We start from the raw sequence: 17,035 nt of genomic DNA, 5'->3' as shown, positions 1-17,035 counted from the left end.
TTTATCAAAGTGAAAGCGGTTGAGGACATACAGTAAATGAGAAATCAAATCCAAAAGTGAGGGTCAAACAATTGTGAACATTTTTGCAATAAGGATAAGACAAGAATCATGGTCAAGAGATTCCTCATCTGTAAATACTTTATTGTCCATTAGTGTCCATTGCAGCATCGCTAACTTGAACCATCCATAGCAACCATTGCAATAGAACATTTCATAACATCATCAAACCCTGATCAAGAGAATATCCATCCATCCATCCATCCATTTTCCAACCCGCTGAATCCGAACACAGGGTCACGGGGGTCTGCTGGAGCCAATCCCAGCCAACACAGGGCACAAGGCAGGGAACCAATCCTGGGCAGGGTGCCAACCCACCGCAGGACACACACAAACACACCCACACACCAAGCACACACTAGGGCCAATTTAGAATCGCCAATCCACCTAACCTGCATGTCTTTGGACTGTGGGAGGAAACCGGAGCGCCCGGAGGAAACCCACGCAGACACGGGGAGAACATGCAAACTCCACACAGGGAGGACCCGGGAATCGAACCCAGGTCCCCAGGTGTCCCAACTGCGAGGCAGCAGCGCTACCCACTGCGCCACCGTGCCGCCCTCAAGAGAATATAAAAAATGTAATTAAAAATAAAATAATAAAAATCAGATGAGTAAAGAAATTGCCAAACACATCAAACTAGTCCAAAACAAATGGAGATTATGATAAGTAGGAGGAGATCCTCCATAGTAATGAGTTGCAAAATTCGCCAAAGGTTTTAGCAGCAAATATGGTCTGTTTGTTTAACCTTGTGTTACATTGTTTGCTAAATATTTTCCTGAAAATTTAATGGAGGGACCATAGGATGGACCATTTGGAGGCTACTCCTTGGCTCCATGTGGCCCCCGGACCTCCATTTGAATAGGCTGGATTTAAAATATAGTTTCTTAAACTACTGGGTTACTATCTTTTGGGTCACACAGGGTCAGGACTCAATGTTGTATTAGATGGAAAAGTGTTGCATGTGGTTTGGAAAGTGTTTCACTCAATTTTGTGATATTGCTCTGCTATTACTCCAAGGGGGAAACTTCACCCCACCTGGTATGACTGTCGACGGCGTCAAGGGACATAGTCCTGCTATGACTGTCGACAGCTATTGTGACAAACTGTGTCCTGAAGGCACTAAGAAGGGCAAAATTGGGTCATGAAAAAAAAATGTTTAAGAAGAACTGATTTAAAGGAAATAAAAAACAAAGTAAGATAGCAAAAGCAAAATTCAAATGTCTACAATAAGCTTCCATCCAGCAAATAATACAAAAACATAAGCCAAAGAATAGCTCAAACAAATATATCTTAATGGAAAAATCCTAAACTCTCAAACTGTTAGGATTTGAAGTCAGGAGTATTGTGAAATGGGGCTGAAGCCTTCAAAACCACCTATAAACAAGCAAGGGCCCTCCCTAGGTTGCCCAGAAAAGGTTTCACCAAAAGCAGCCTGACCTGCCAACCCCACAGGCATTATTTAGTGCTGTCCAAGCCCCAAAAATGGGAAAAGGCGTTTAAAGTTCAAAATACACAGAAATGTTCCAAAATATCAAAAAAGCCCCACAAGAGAGGAAATAACCATAAACCCCTGGCTTGTAAAGAGTAGGGCAACAAACCAGTCTTTATTAAAAGAAGGATTTATTCACAAAAATATGAAAATAAAAAAACTCACAATCAATCTGAAAGAATCAAGAATTATTTGCATAAAACGGCCATCTACTGCAAGCAAGTTCCAATACAAATCCAAAACTCAGACCACAGACAAAAGCCATATTCTGAAATTCAACAAAGCAAAATAAAAGTAATATTCACGGCACAGAATACTCTAAACTCCTCCAAAGGGCACACAATGAATCCTAAAGAACTCAATTTCCCAAGCTGCCTTTAAAGGCTGGGGTCGGATCCTTAGTGGTAAGGTGATAGTGGCTCCGCCTCTTGGAGATCCACCCAAAAGGTGAAAGGAACATAGTAGAACATAATTACACATATAAAAACTTCAAAATAAATTAAATGAAATTAACAGAAATTTATATAATTAGACAACTAATAAAAGGACAGAATAAAATTACAGTAATTCAACATAAGCCAGGGGAGGAACCCTGGCTAAAACACAGCATAATGAAAAGTTAAAATCTAAATCATGACCATAATACTTAATTACCCAGGGACCCAGGAAGTAATAGCAAAGTTAAATATTTGCCTGAAGAGGATGGATTCAGGCACAGTAAGCAAACATGCACCAACATAACAATACCATGGTGAAGAACTGAAGGGATCCCTGAGCTTTAAATAACAGAGCCTCAGGTGGCTATTCTAATTGGCATCACACTGGAATAAAGAGACACCAAGGGAACAGCAATTCATACATAAAAAGGACTTTAGGGAAAAGCAGCAGAACAAATACATCCAGAAGTGGAGCTTCATCAAGTAAATGACAGTTGGCTTAACTGTTACAATATAATTTTTAGTACTAGGGTGTTGTACCGTGTTAGCCATTATGAATGTAGAGAAAAGCCAAGCAAAATGACACCTTTTATTGGCTAACTAAAAAGATTACAATTTGCAAGCTTTCGAGGCAACTCAGGCCCCTTCTTCAGGCAAGATGTAATCATTACATCTTGCCTGAAGAAGGGGCCTGAGTTGCCTCAAAATCTTGCATATTGTAATCTTTTTAGTTAGCCAATAAAAGGTGTCATTTTGCTTGGCTTTTCTCTAATATAATTTTTAAAAGAACTGCAGACACCCTGAAAAGGGTGATGCTGTTAGCATATACATGAAAGTACTAAGAGCGTCAGGTTAAAATGAGAAGAAGAGGCCAGATGAGACTATCTTTAACTAGATGGAACCTCTTTAATATTGATGTAAATAGAGTGATTTGATTTAAATGTGACAAGAATAGAGTCAGGAAGAGGTTTGCCTCAGCACCTTTTCAGCTGAAGTTAAGATATGTACAGGGGCTGATAAATATGATCCTTCCCAGGAGAGCATCTTATTTATGAAGTAAACGGAAGTGTAGTCGTTAAATGTGAGCAGCCACCCTCCACACCAGAAAGAGTAATTAAAACATCATGACAGTGCAGAGGTATGTTGTGTTGAGCTGCTTCATACACAAATAATGCCCTCTCGTTCCACCTAGGCAGTGTCCATGCAGGAGCTCAAAACCGACTTTGACCCAACCATTGACTCTAACAATAACTTGGAGGCCAGCAGCAGCAACTTTTCTTATGTCAACTTCAACAGCAACAGTGTTGTGGACCTGGACAGCATTCCCTCATTTACAGAGCCAGCAGTAAAGCCCCCTGCCCCTCCATTTCACACCCTGATCCTGGACCTAGCTGGAGTCTGCTTTGTTGACCTCATGGGCATAAAGACTCTCACTCAGGTAGGAAACATTTAGTTAATTCATATTTCAGTTTTACCAGTGATACATCTGAAGAATTGGAAGGATTGACAAGAAAATCATGTGAAGGTCAAGATTGTTTTCCTCCAACTCCCCATAATCTGCAGGTGAATTTCATACTCATTTGTTGCCAATGAGAAAGGATGTTAGTACAAGAGTTAGCAAAAAAAGCTTTAGAATCTTAAAAATAAGCCCATCATTGCTTGACAAACACGATTAACCTATTGCTTGTCTAAGACTTTATACATAAAATCAATATTATACTCTGTGTGACTGTGTGACAATCTGACTAAAAATAAAATTGTAGAGCACCCATAAAAGAATATATTTAATTCAATTAAAATGAATAGATTCATTAAAGTGAAATTTCTAACCAGCTTAACTAAGGAAAGAAAATGACACATCATATAAAAGTTGATTAAAGTATGTAGATTTGTGGTTATAACTGGAGAAAATTTCAAATTGTAAGAGTTTTCTTAAAATCATTTAATGAATCTATGCATTTTAATTGAATTAAATTAATTCTTTTATGGGCGTCGCATGATTTTATTTTTAGTCACATATGACTAAATCTTAGTGCATTTTTGAAAAACATTGTGACACTTAAAAATCTTTTTTTTTATATATTTTTAGCCACCCTAATGCCACACAGTGCTCAGCATGTTACAAAAACCTTGACTTGGGTGGGAAGGTGATTTGACAGAAATGACATTAGTGACAAAGCGGAATCAAATCTACGATCTTAAAGTGAAATGTAACATTCATTCCTGTTCATTTCTCATTTCGGAAAATCCTAACCACGGTGAAACCTTAAGACGTGTGAATTACTGGAAATGTGCGTTTGTCTATGGGACAATCAAACCTCCAGTCTTTCTTAAAAAAGCCCAACACTTTATCCACTGAGCCAATATTGCCAAATCACTGAAAGGAGTATTTTGCCAAATTTGTATATAAATGATGAAAAATTGTTACATTTAAAAAAAAAAATAATTTGTGTACATTGATCTCGAACCTTTGAACATTTGATTCAACGCCCAACACACTAGCCACTTGACCAATGCTGCTTAACTGTCATATTAAGTAATTTGACAAAATTTCCATATCAATTAATCAAAATTATTTTTTTTAATAAATTTGTCTACATTGGTCGTGAACCTTCGACCATTTAAACAAAAGTCCAACACGCTAACCACTTCACCAACACCACTAATTCATATATATGTGCGTTGGCTAAAAACACCCGTATAATATTTCCCGGCTGCAAAATCTGTCAAGAGACAAAGACATGTTCACATAACTGAGTCCAAAACAGAACTGAGTATCATCTTTAAGATGGAGGCTTTTAAACCCTCACGGGGGAAGTGATGTCATTGGCTACCCCAAAACAGGGCAGGATGTCCCGAGAATGGTCTGTTTGGAATTGAGAGAGAGAATCTTCGCACTTCGCCACCCCCTGGTCCGGCGTGGAACTACATTTTTTCAGGCCCTTTGGTTGTCCCCTAAACACGCATGCGTGACAAGAGGTTCGCCGCTTCTGTATCTCTTGTCCGGAGCGTTAGCTGCGGCAAATTCCTAGGAGGGACCATGCTCCTCTTGTTCCTCTTCCCTTGATTGATGTCCCGTTCGAAAGAATAGGGGTCAATATAGTGGGACTCCTGGAACCCTCAGCCCGAGGTCATAAATATATATTAGTCCTCGTGGATTATGCGACCTGGTATCCAGAAGCTGTTCTGTTGCGCTCAGCTAATTCTAAAGCCATTGCACGGGAACTAGTAGGGGTCTTTGCGCGAGTTAGCATTCCTAAAGAAGTCCTTATGGACCAAGGGACACTGTTTACCTCAAAGACTATCAGGTAAACAGCTAAATTACTTAAAATAAAGGACTTGAAGACCACGGTGTATCATCCTCAAACCAATGGTCTGGTGGAGAGGTTTAATCAGACTCTCAAACAGATGCTCCACAAGGTGGTCAGCGGGGATGGAAGGAAATGGGATTAACTCCTCCCCCTTGTACTCTTTGCCTACAGGGAAGTCCCTCAAGCCTCAACGGGGTTCTCACCCTTTGAATTATTATATGAACGACAACCCCGGGGCATATTGGACATTTTAAAAGAAGGTTGGGAAGGACAGGCTCTTCCGTCGACTAATATTTTGGAGTATATCGCACAGTTACGTGATAGATTTGAGAAAATTCGACCCATATTTAAAAGTCACATGGAGGAGGCACAAGCAGCACAGGCCCGCTATTATGACCGTGGTACGACGCTTCGGGAATTCCAACCAGGAGATTGGGTCACGGTGTTGGTTCCCACCTTCTAACTCTAAACTACTTGCCCATTGGTAAGGACCATATGAAGTTAAGGAGAGGAAAGGGCTCGTCGACTATTTGGTGAAACAGCGGAGCGGATATATCACATGAATCTGCTGAAACCGTGGAAGGAAAGGGTCCCTGATCCCCCCCCCCGGCCAGACCCGCTCATTCTTTACTCAGACCAACACACTTTTTAAATTTGGCTCTAACTTGAATACTCGACAGAGGCGAGAGCTCGAAGAAGTTATCTCATCTGTCCCAGAGGTGGTAGACGAAAACCCCGGATGGACCTCTCTGATTGCCCACGATATTGTATAGTGGTTATAGTCCGAGATCGCTCCTATCATCTTCCTGAGGCAAAGAAGGTTGAAGTGGAACTGGAAATCAAGTGCATGCTGGACCTAGGAGTCATAGAAGAAAGTTATAGTCCCTGGTCCAGTCCAATAGTTTTGGTTTCTAAGCCCGACGGGAGTTGGAGGTTTTGCAATGACTTCTTTTGGCTTAATCGGGTCTCACAGTTTGATGCTTATCTGATGCTTTGAATGGATGACCTCCTTGAGAGGCTTGGACAGGCTGAATATCTGACCACACTTGACATTACCAAGGGGTACTGGCAGGTTCCTTTAATGGACTCCGCAAAGGTTAAAACCATGTTTAGCACCCCTAGTGGGCCCTGGCAATATTGTGTCCTTCCATTCGGGTTATATGGGGCTCCTGCGACTTTCCAGCGTCTGGTGGACAAAGTGCTCTACCCCCATAACAGTGTTGCCTACCTGGATGATGTCGTCATCTATTCCAGCACTTGGAAGGAACACCAAGAGCACGTTCCGAGTGGTATTACGGACGCTGGGTGAAGCTGGTCTTCGAATCAATCCAAGAAAATGTTTTTTTGGATTGAAAGAAGTCAAATATTTGGGTTACCTGGTGGGTCGTGGTACTGTGAAGCCACAGTGCTCTAATATAGATGCCATTTTTAAATGGCCCCTTCCGTGAACCAAGCGGCAGGTCCAAGCATTTCTCAGTTTAGCCGGGTACTACCGCCAGTTTGTACCACGCTTTTTGGAGAGAGCTGTGCCCTTGAGTGATTTAACAAAGAAGAGGGCTCCCAACATTATGGTATGGACCGATATGACGGAAGCTGCATTCAGTGACTTATAAAGGGTCCTAACATCGGCACCTGTTTTGAAAGCACCGGACTTTTTGCTTCCTTTTATCCTCCAGACGGATGCTTCAGACACAGTCCTAGGGGCAGTGCTGAGCCAAAGTAGCGATGGTGTTGAACACCCCATCATGTTCCTGAGCTGGAAACTGCTGGATCGGGAGACCAGGTATGCGGTGGTGGAAAGAGAGGCATTTGCGATTAAGTGGGCGATTACACAATTGAGGTACTACCTCTTGGGTCAGGAGTTTACACTTGTCAAGGACCATGCACCTTTATAGTGGATAGCCTTGCATAAGGAGTCCAACCCTAGAGTTACTAGGTGGTTCCTTGATCTGCAACTTTATAAGTTCTCGCTCCTTCATCGGAAAAGTTTTCTCCACACCAATGCCGATGCTCTCTCCCGCATTCACGACCTCTCGGTGCAGGACGCCCGACCTGACGGGTCTGGGCTGAGGTGGGGGCCCTGTCACACACGCGTGTTTAGGAGACAACTAAAGGGCTTGAGTACATGTAATTCCACGCCAGACCAGGGGGTGGCGAAATGCACTAATTCTCCCTCTCGATCTTTTACAGACCACTCTAGGAAAATCCAGCCCGGCTCAGGGGCAGCCAACAACATCACTTCCGGTTCCAGTCCTGATGACATCACTTTATCCATTGACCTTTAAAGCCGCCATCTTGCTTCCAGTTAGTGAGTTCTGTTTTGGACTCAGTGGTGTGAACATGTCTGTTCTTTGGACTCAATTTTGCAGCCGGGAAAAATTATACAGGTGGCTGCCCCAAACCTTCTCAGCGTCTTATGGTCATTTTTGTGACAATATATATATATATATATATATATATATATATATATATATATATATATATATATATATATATAAATATAGTGGAAGATCAGACTTGAGACAGACAGACACGCAGACTCAGAAGTCCCAAAAACACACATTTGTTATTTTTTTTCACAGCACCACACAATGCATAAAACAGACACAATTACTCAGTCCCTTCTTTTCTCTCAAGTCTTCTTCCGCCGCCTCTACTACTCTCCTCATAAGCTCCGTCCTCTTCCACCCGATTCCGGTTCACTTAATGGACTGAAGTGGCCTCTTTTATACTGTCCTGGATATGCTGCAGGTGCTCCGTAATGCTCTTCCAGCAGTACTTCCTGGTGTGGCGAAAGTGCTACATGAGCACCCGGACACACTCCGGGTGTGCCTGGATTCACTTCTGCCAGCACTTCCGGGTGTAGCGGAAGTGCTGCAATCCATGGCTCTGTAATCATCCGGACGCCCACTGGTGGTGGCCACGGGCCCCAACAGGGTTGAGCTCCTAAGCTCTGATCCCAAGGCCCCAATGCAGAACAAGGTCCTTTCAGGTGTCTCGACTAGGCAGGATCACCAGCCACTATATATATATACATACATATATATATATATATATATATATATATATATATATATATATATATATATATATGCATGTGTGTAATTGCTAAAAGTATAATATAAGAAAATGAGAAATTTAAATTTAATATAATTAGCATACAGATTCCGGATCAGAACTGTTGAAATATTGCATTGTCGTGCAAAGTTTGAAGGAAATCGGTTTGGTAGAAGTGGGTAAAAAATTGATTCCATAATTTGACCCAGAGAGACAGAGAGGGCAAGTTGAATAAAATCATGTAATAATAATAAAAAGTAGTACTCTTTTATGAAACATCTTCCTACCATGGGGAAATCAAAATTATCAAGCAATGACATGTGTTACCTTCTCCTTATGCTATTTATTGATTTAGGAGGATACTTGACCTGTGGTGATTTTCAAAAAAAGAAAAAAAACCAGTATGTAGAAATTGATTTGTTAAGGAAGTGCAAGGAATATAGAAGAAAACATTAAAGCAGAACTCATCATGCTTAGCAGTAGAGCTCATCCCAAGACAAGATAAAAACTAGTACCATAGCAAAAGCACAGTAGGTGGTGGCAGTGAGGATCAGCACAAGAGGAGATCAGAGAAATAGAATGCCTAATGACAATCCAGGGGGCTTTGTGAAGTGGTTTGTCTTCAGCAGGTGTCTGAACATCATTAGAATGGAAGCAGTTAAAGGTCTATTTTAAACTTTTAGGAAAAAATTTGTTGAAAGGTGTTAAAGGGGATCATTTATTTCAGTAAACCTAATGAGTGGGAGGGAATGGACACAGAGGACATATTTGGGATTGTACATTGCTTCCCTTCTTGAGAGCGTGTTTCTCCCCTTGACAGATGACCTCCTGTTATCAGAAGGTTGGAATAAAACTATACCTGGCGAATGTTCAAGGTAGGAATTTTTCAACCTGGTTATTAATCTGCAAGGTTGTCTTTTGTGAGGTGGGTTAGATAACAACTGGTATGCTGATAACAAGTCTACAGGCAGAAAAATTTTACTCCAAACATTTGGATTTGGGATTTTCACTCTCGTTCTTCTTTCCATACAGCTCAAGTGTTTGAAGAGCTAGATGCTGGGGGTGTCTTCAAGGATGGTAGCCTTGACAAAAAGCATCTCTTTCTCTCTGTTCATGATGCTGTACTTTGGGCTTTGGAGGAATCGAGTGACACGTTGGAGCAGAAGACTCTAGACAAGGTTAGAAAAGCCTAAAATTCATCAAGCCAAGGAAGTGTAAGGAAGTGCAGGCTTTCAGTTGCTCCCAATGACAATTCTTCAGGACTCCCCTTTGAACACTTTACTACTGCTCCAGAATAAACTAACACCTCAGTGAATATTTATAATCTGCATTAGAAATTAATGATTATCTTACATGCTAGCCCACAACCTAGATGATGCTAATACTCCACAAACTCCACACAACTTCCAACCCAATCGCAGCTCCTCCACCAATTATACTTATGTGGACTTCCCAAAATGCTGACATCAGCATATCAGTCCAAAGTTATGGGGTGTATTTGTTTGATTACCCTACTGTTTAACAGAAGGATCAGAGAATAATGCAGATGAAAAAAAATAATTAGAAGCAATACCTGCAAAATGTGTGTAACTATTATACATAAAACTTTTTAGCACATACTTAACTTGTACTCCATTGCATATTCTTTTCATGGGACTGCCATTACTAATAATCTGTGACTGCTCAGTAGGAAAAAAGTGGACTGTCCTCTCCAAGTGGAAGGTGAGGAGTTTAACTACCTCAGGGTCTTGTTCACAAGTGAGGGGAAAGGTTTTGGTGAGACTGACAGATATATAGGGAGACAAGAGCAGTTATACCAATCTGTAGTGGTGAAGAAGGAGCTGAGTTAGAAGGCAAAGCTATCAAGTTAGTAAGTCTCCACCCTCACCGATGATCATGAGCTTTGGGTAATGACCAAAATAATGAGCGACAGAAATGAGCTTACTCTGCAGGGTGGTTGGGCTCTCCCTTAGAGATTGGGTGAGAAGCGCAGAAATGCGGGAGTAGAGCCACTGACCCACCTTATTGAGAGGATCCAATTGAGGTTGTCCAGGCATTCCTAAAACCCAGGGCCTGCTGGGAGGGTTATATCTCCCAAATGGTCTGGGAATGTCTTAGGATCCCACAGAATGAGTTGAGTGTGGCTGGGGAAAGCGATGTATGGGCCTCGCTGCTAAGACTGGTCTCAGATAAGTGGTTGAAAATGAATGAATGACTACATATGCATTGAAAAAGCATTGTAAGTCATTTTTCTTTTTTTCTAAATTATATAAACAGTGGCAGTCTCGTACCTATGTACTTGCTGCCATGCAGCACTTTTGAATTGCCATGCAGCAGTTTCACGCTGCTCAAAGTGCTCCTCCAAGTAGTGGTAATTCCTCATCGCACTCTATAGTCCTCAGGGAGGACTGGGGACTCCGGCACATATGTTATTAGCACATCCACTCAACAATGGAAAAAATCAGAGGGAACATTGGTCCTAGACTGTAAGCTGTTTGTCAGTCTACTAGAAGATATCTTCCTATTAATCACATTCCAAGATTTCATGCTTATTTGGTAAATTATTGACATTATCTGTTTCAAAAACACTCTTTTTCTTGAGCATATAAAATTGAAGAACGTATCTGTCTCCTTATTTAACACCACAAAGTAGCAGAATGAAGGTCTGAAGATTACTCTCCCTTGCCTGACGTTTATGTACCATGTACATCAAACAATTTCAGAATGTAGTACTCTCCATGCACTCCATTTTCATCTCACACCATAATGATGTCAGTACTAGGACATTATGGACTCTATTCTTCCAAATATAAATGAGTGTGTGTGTGTCTTAATGTGCTCTATGATAGACTGGCATTCTATCCAAGGATTGCTCCTGCCTTGTACTTAGTGGTCTTGGGATAAGTTGCAGCTCCTCACAGTACAATAATGGTAAAAGTGGATTTTGAAAATAGTTATCCAACCATTATCCAACCCGCTATATCCTAACTACAATTAAACAAGTCTATTTAATGTATGAATATTCTGGCATTTATATAAGTTTGTGCCCCATAGTCAGGTAGTACCCTTCTTAACATTCAGTCCTGTGCTGCTGCTAGAATAATGGGTGTCATACTTACAGAGGTTTAGAAGATCTTAAGGAATTTTCTATTTAACCTCCTTGACTTTATCCCTGATTGTGTCTTGGGTTCAGAATTCTATGTAAAAGCTGGTAGTGCTGAGTGTCTCTCTTTTAAAGCTGTTATGATCTGATGTGAGGTGTTAAGAACGAATAACTCTCAGGACAGTTTTCTCTTGCTATCTTGTGGATAAAATAACATCATACTGTAAAAAAAGACTATTTCTATGCGTTTTGTCACTTTATGGCCACTTATTAATATCCATGAGTGGGGTGGAGCTCAATAAAACCACAATGAAGTATAAGTGAAAAGTTGTGAAGCCATTTTTAGACCAAACTAAAATTGAAGCATTAATTGAATCAAGCAATAATAATAGCAATGTGAACTGATCATCAAACGTTGATGCGGATCATGAAACTAATTCATACTGCGCTCTACAACCGAACCGCTGTGATATCCCTGGTGAATTTGGTTGCGTGAAGCTTCAGTGTGGCAAAAAGGTAAAATGACTGCGATCAAGTGGAAGGACAAGGAAGATATTAACACCCTAGACACTGTTTGTAATGCAGCAGCTGTCAATGTTTGTGTGAGGAGAAATGAAGAAGTCACTATGCTTTACACTGTGGTAGCCTACAGTAACACAACAGGCAAGTCGATCATTCAGTTCAGACACTGATATTCTACCCTGTCATGCGCAAGGAACAGAACAAACAGAGAAAGTGCAGAAAGAAACACACTTCTACAGTCCTGACTGCAAAATCCAGCTGTGAGCTGGCAACTCATCATGAAGGATGTGTACTAAACCTGCATCAGTACAGCAATGGACATTAGACTTATCTACTGTATTTATGTTGATATGGGCGGCACGGTGGCGCGGTGGTAGCGCTGCTGCCTTGCAGTTAGGAGACCTGGGTTCGCTTCCCGGGTCCTCCCTGCGTGGAGTTTGCATGTTCTCCCCGTGTCTGCGTGGGTTTCCTCCCACAGTCCAAAGACATGCAGGTTAGGTGGATTGGCGATTCTAAATTGGCCCTAGTGTGTGGGTGTGTTTGTGTGTGTCCTGCGGTGGGTTAGCACCCTGCCCAGGATTGTTTCCTGCCTTGTTCCCTGTGTTGGCTGGGATTGGCTCCAGCAGACCCCTGTGTTCGGCTTCAGCGGGTTAGAAAATGGATGGATGGATGGATTTATGTTGATGTTTTGGTATTTACATGTTTCTGCTGAACAACATTTTTTCTTTTAGAAAAAAAAAAAAAACCTTATGTTTTAAAATAATCATAACACTAAAGAGGTTAAATAAATGGCCCCTGTAATTATTCCAGTGGCCGTCTGTTATTGCAGCAGATTTGAGGGAGCATCAGACATATAAACAGCTTCAGTTTGCAATGGCAAATAAAAACAAATATGCTTGGCTTTGTAAATGTGGAGATCATTTCAGCTGTAAAATGCATATTTCAAACCAAAATTAAGGAAATAGGTTAGACCATTTCACAGCATCTTGTATGAATATTGTGAAAGGTGCTATATATGCACCCGACCCAACACAGACTGACAACGGAGGCACGTTTAAAATAAAACAAAAATATTTTATTTTCTTCCGCTGTGGGAATCACGTCTTCCCTGTGTCCCTCAGCTACAGTACATTACAGTCCCACAAAGCACCACACAAAACAAATCAAAAATATTTTTCTTCATCTACTCCTCCCAGGCAGCTTCGTCCTCCTCCTCCCGACTCTTGCGCCTTGAGTAGTGGCCGCACTCTCCTTTTATAGCCCACCCGGAAGTGCTCCAGGTGGTAATTGGCCTAATTAGGCTGCAGTTCCAGGTGTGGCTGAGTTACCACCACACAGGCTCAGGAAGTTGTGCAGCTCCCCCTGGCAGTGGCCATGGAGCCCAACAGAGATGAGCTCTGGTGTTCCACAATTGTGGCCCTGATGCAACCCAGGGGGGCTGCCACCAAGTGTTCCGGGGGATGTAGTGTGCATCACATGGCTGCTCCCCCGGATCCAATGTCAAAGGGGCGTCTGCCATAATATAAAAGGTGCTCTAATATCTGGGTAGATTAAAAGCCTTTGGTGAATGGATGGGATAGAGAGATGGCATATGATCTCATCATCTTCAAGGTAGACATACTGGAAATGTTTGTCATAAATAATCTATGTTACACAGAAAAGCTCACAGACATTTTCCCTTACATAAGAAAATTTGAAATATGGATAGGAAGGATGTAGAGAAAAGCCAAGCAAAATGACACCTTTTATTGGCTAACTAGAAAGATTACAATATGCAAGCTTTCGAGGCAACTCAGGCCCCTTCTTCAGGCAAGATGTAATGATTACATCTTGCCTGAAGAAGGGGCCTGAGTTGCCTCGAAAGCTTGCATATTGTAATCTTTCTAGTTAGCCAATAAAAGGTGTCATTTTGCTTGGCTTTTCTCTACATTCATAATGGCTAACACGGTACAACACCCTAGTACTACAGATAGGAAGGATGAAATGTCAAAGAAGTGGCTGCATACCTAGAAGGTCTTCCCTTCAGTAAATGCATCCCATTTGGATGAGGGTGATAAAAACATAAACATAAAAACATAAAACAAATCAAAGAGGAGGAAACATTCAGTCCATCAAGCTCATTTGTTTAATTAATAGCTAAGTTGGCTCAATATCTTCACCAGGCTTGACCACAGGCCAGATGATTCTGGATTCTTTCAAGTGATGAATAATGAAATAGTAATATTGGGTGTGTTTTTACATCTTAGGAGAATTCCGGAGAGAATAACCAAGAAATGGAGGAATTAAATGTACATGATCTTGAGGAGGTAAGAGAGTGTGCCCACTGCAATGAACAATTATTAGTCTTGTTATCGTGCTGTGCTGTACAAAAATATCTTGTGTTACATTAAATTATATACTGTTGAATTATCACTTTAAAGTGTACATATTGGAACTATGGAAAGAAACTTAGTTTTAGTTCAGGAGCAGATTGGACTGAGATTGGTTCTTTGAGGAAGAGAGCAGGAACAGGATGACATCTTTAGCAAGTAGGTAGGACCAGCCCATAGCAGCCTTTAACCCTCAGGTTCAAGAGCAGATGAGAACAAGAGCACAAGGATACTTCTGAGACTAAGTATGAGTGGGTGCAGACAAGATGGAGATTGGAGCTGTGGGGAACAGGAGAATGAAATCTCTTAAATGAAGATGAAGATGAAGATGAAAATGAAGATATTTTTGGTATAAAATATCAGTCCAACTCGACTTTGATTCCATTTGTACACTTTTGGGTGTTAATATACAATTGGTGGTTTTGTGGTGTGATAGTTAGGCATAAATTAAACTTGCTGTTCGGATTTACTTGGAATACCACTATAATAATAATAATATGTGCATGACAGTAAGCAGAACTATCTTTAAGGAGGCTCTTTAAACAAAAGATTACCTTCTAACACTGTCTCTTGCTTCCCTAGGAAATGTTTGGGTCAATGTTTGATAAGAGTGAGTACATTTAAATGAAGCAGCAAAGAGCAACGTTTAGGTCGTGAGAAAAACTGACCAATCTGAACTTGGAGGCCACCCTGCATCTGACACATAGAAGTGAGGACTGATGGACAAGCTGAAGCTCTTGAGCAGACATATGGCAAAGCTGGAGAAATCCTCACAATGGTCTTTCTTGGCTGGATATGGCCAGTCTCTTCATTATTTGTTTGTTGTTCATTTGCGTTAAGAGCTGATTATGCTTTCATCCCAGAGTACCTTCTACCCACTCCCCCTAGCCCCCCATCACTTCCCAGGGGATTCCTAAAAGTTGGAAATTACCTACTGCTTCTTCAACCATTCCATCTGTCCCTTTAGCCATCTTCCTTCTAATAAACGTACTGAACAAATGTGAGAAGTATGGAAACTGTTGCATTGACAAGTCGTTTGTGTGACATGCCTTTCTGCTCTTAAGTTCCTTTTAATATAATGAGACAGATTAGCAAGACTGTTCTATTTGCAGCTGAAACAAGAGGACTTATTTGAGTTCCATTCCCAGTAGCAGTGCCACTACTTTTGATTAGCATGAATGTTCCTGTTGGAGTTGTTGTACTGGAAATGTATACTTCTGTATAATATAAAGGGAATTCACAGAAATAGGTTATTGCAATAAAATGATCACAATTTATAATATACACTCAAAAAAATCTTTATTGTCCAGTGATATTTGTCTCTGTGCTGACAAGATTTTAGAGACAAAAGTACAGAGAGACAAAAACATAATGCATTTACATTGGCATCTTATATAATACGTATGTGCCAACATCATACATCATGATGCCATCATTTCACTTGACTACCACTGAGATGTTGCTGCCATCAACAAGATAGGCACACAAAATGACGTGATTGACAAAGACCTAAAAAACAAGACGGTATTGTAGTGAAATAATTCCAAAAAACAATGAATAACAAAGACAGGACTCCCACATGATGGGCTAAAATATGTCATGAAAAGCATGTAAGGCAGAAACTATCCTGGCAGTCCATACACAAAACCAAATTGGGGCCAACTTAGAGTAACCAATTAACCAGACACATGCAAGTAAAAACCACACAGGCACAGGGAGAACATGCAAACTCCACACAGATAATCACTGGGCAGTGTATGCAAACTGGGGATGCTGGATATGTGACGCAGTAGCAGGATTAGCCTTCTCACTACTGTGCCGCCTGTGCCAATAGTATCTGTTGCTATTGATAAAATTCTAAAAAGCTTAGCGTGGTAACACACAAGAATAATGATTCTTGATTTTATTCTCTTTGTGTAGCACTTGATCTCCCACACACACTTATGAAAGCCATTCATTCATTTTCTAAATGTATTTTGTTTGTCAGTGTCACACTAAGCTGGAGCCTGTCCACGGTACAATAACTGTAAGGCCTGAATGGGATGCTGATTCATTAAATGTTGAAAATACACTTCATCTATTAAAATGTCATATGATAACCTCGGTGTTTGTCTATGTAACTCAATTGGGTATGGGGACATGATGTACAGGCTACACATTGTACATCCTCAGATGTATACTTCTACCATTCACTCTAATTGTGTTTGTTTAACTCCTCGTTTCTTGAGAATTGTGGAAGAGATTCTTTATCAATTTATGCTTATGTCCTGATTCTACAGGTTAAATGCACCCTTTCCCAGCAAATGAACATCCTGGTAAGGCTATCTGAATGACTTCCACTTTCATAAGTAACCTTTCATCAAATGCTGCACAGATATTGAAGTTTATTTTTCTGCACCATGACTGGTACAATAGCTGCGCATTTCATACGACCATACAAGACAGAAGTTCTCACATGGGTTCTATATGGGTTTTCATTGGGTACTTCTTCTTTTCTCCCACACCCTGAAAATGTACATATTAGGTGGTTTGGTGACTTTAATCTGTCCCAATAAGTTTGGATGTGTTGAGTGAATGTGCCAAGCTATGGCACCATGTCCAGTCTGGATGCTCTCTGCCTCACATTAAACGATGACATCCATTGATCTGTCCATCTTCTAAATCTGCTTATCCAGAGCAGGGGCACA

At 41.0% G+C, this 17,035-nt stretch overlaps 1 protein-coding gene across 2 annotated transcripts in view; it reads left to right on the top strand.

Moving 5' to 3' along the window:
• Positions 1–16,138, top strand: part of LOC114647917 (solute carrier family 26 member 9-like) — an 81,215-nt gene extending 65,077 nt beyond the window's left edge. For both annotated transcript variants that reach the window (XM_028796619.2, XM_051924813.1), the window contains 5 exons: positions 3,179–3,424; positions 9,175–9,229; positions 9,387–9,532; positions 14,226–14,285; positions 14,931–16,138. In XM_028796619.2, the coding sequence (XP_028652452.1) occupies positions 3,179–3,424; positions 9,175–9,229; positions 9,387–9,532; positions 14,226–14,285; positions 14,931–14,972 (549 nt within the window). In that variant the 3' untranslated portion in view covers positions 14,973–16,138. The remainder of the gene's footprint in view (positions 1–3,178; positions 3,425–9,174; positions 9,230–9,386; positions 9,533–14,225; positions 14,286–14,930) is intronic.
• The last annotated feature ends 897 nt before the right edge of the window (positions 16,139–17,035 follow it).

The sequence above is a fragment of the Erpetoichthys calabaricus genome, chromosome 3 (assembly GCF_900747795.2).
Source record: "Erpetoichthys calabaricus chromosome 3, fErpCal1.3, whole genome shotgun sequence".
Lineage (NCBI taxonomy): Eukaryota > Metazoa > Chordata > Cladistia > Polypteriformes > Polypteridae > Erpetoichthys > Erpetoichthys calabaricus.
This window is presented reverse-complemented; position numbering and strand designations above follow the sequence as displayed.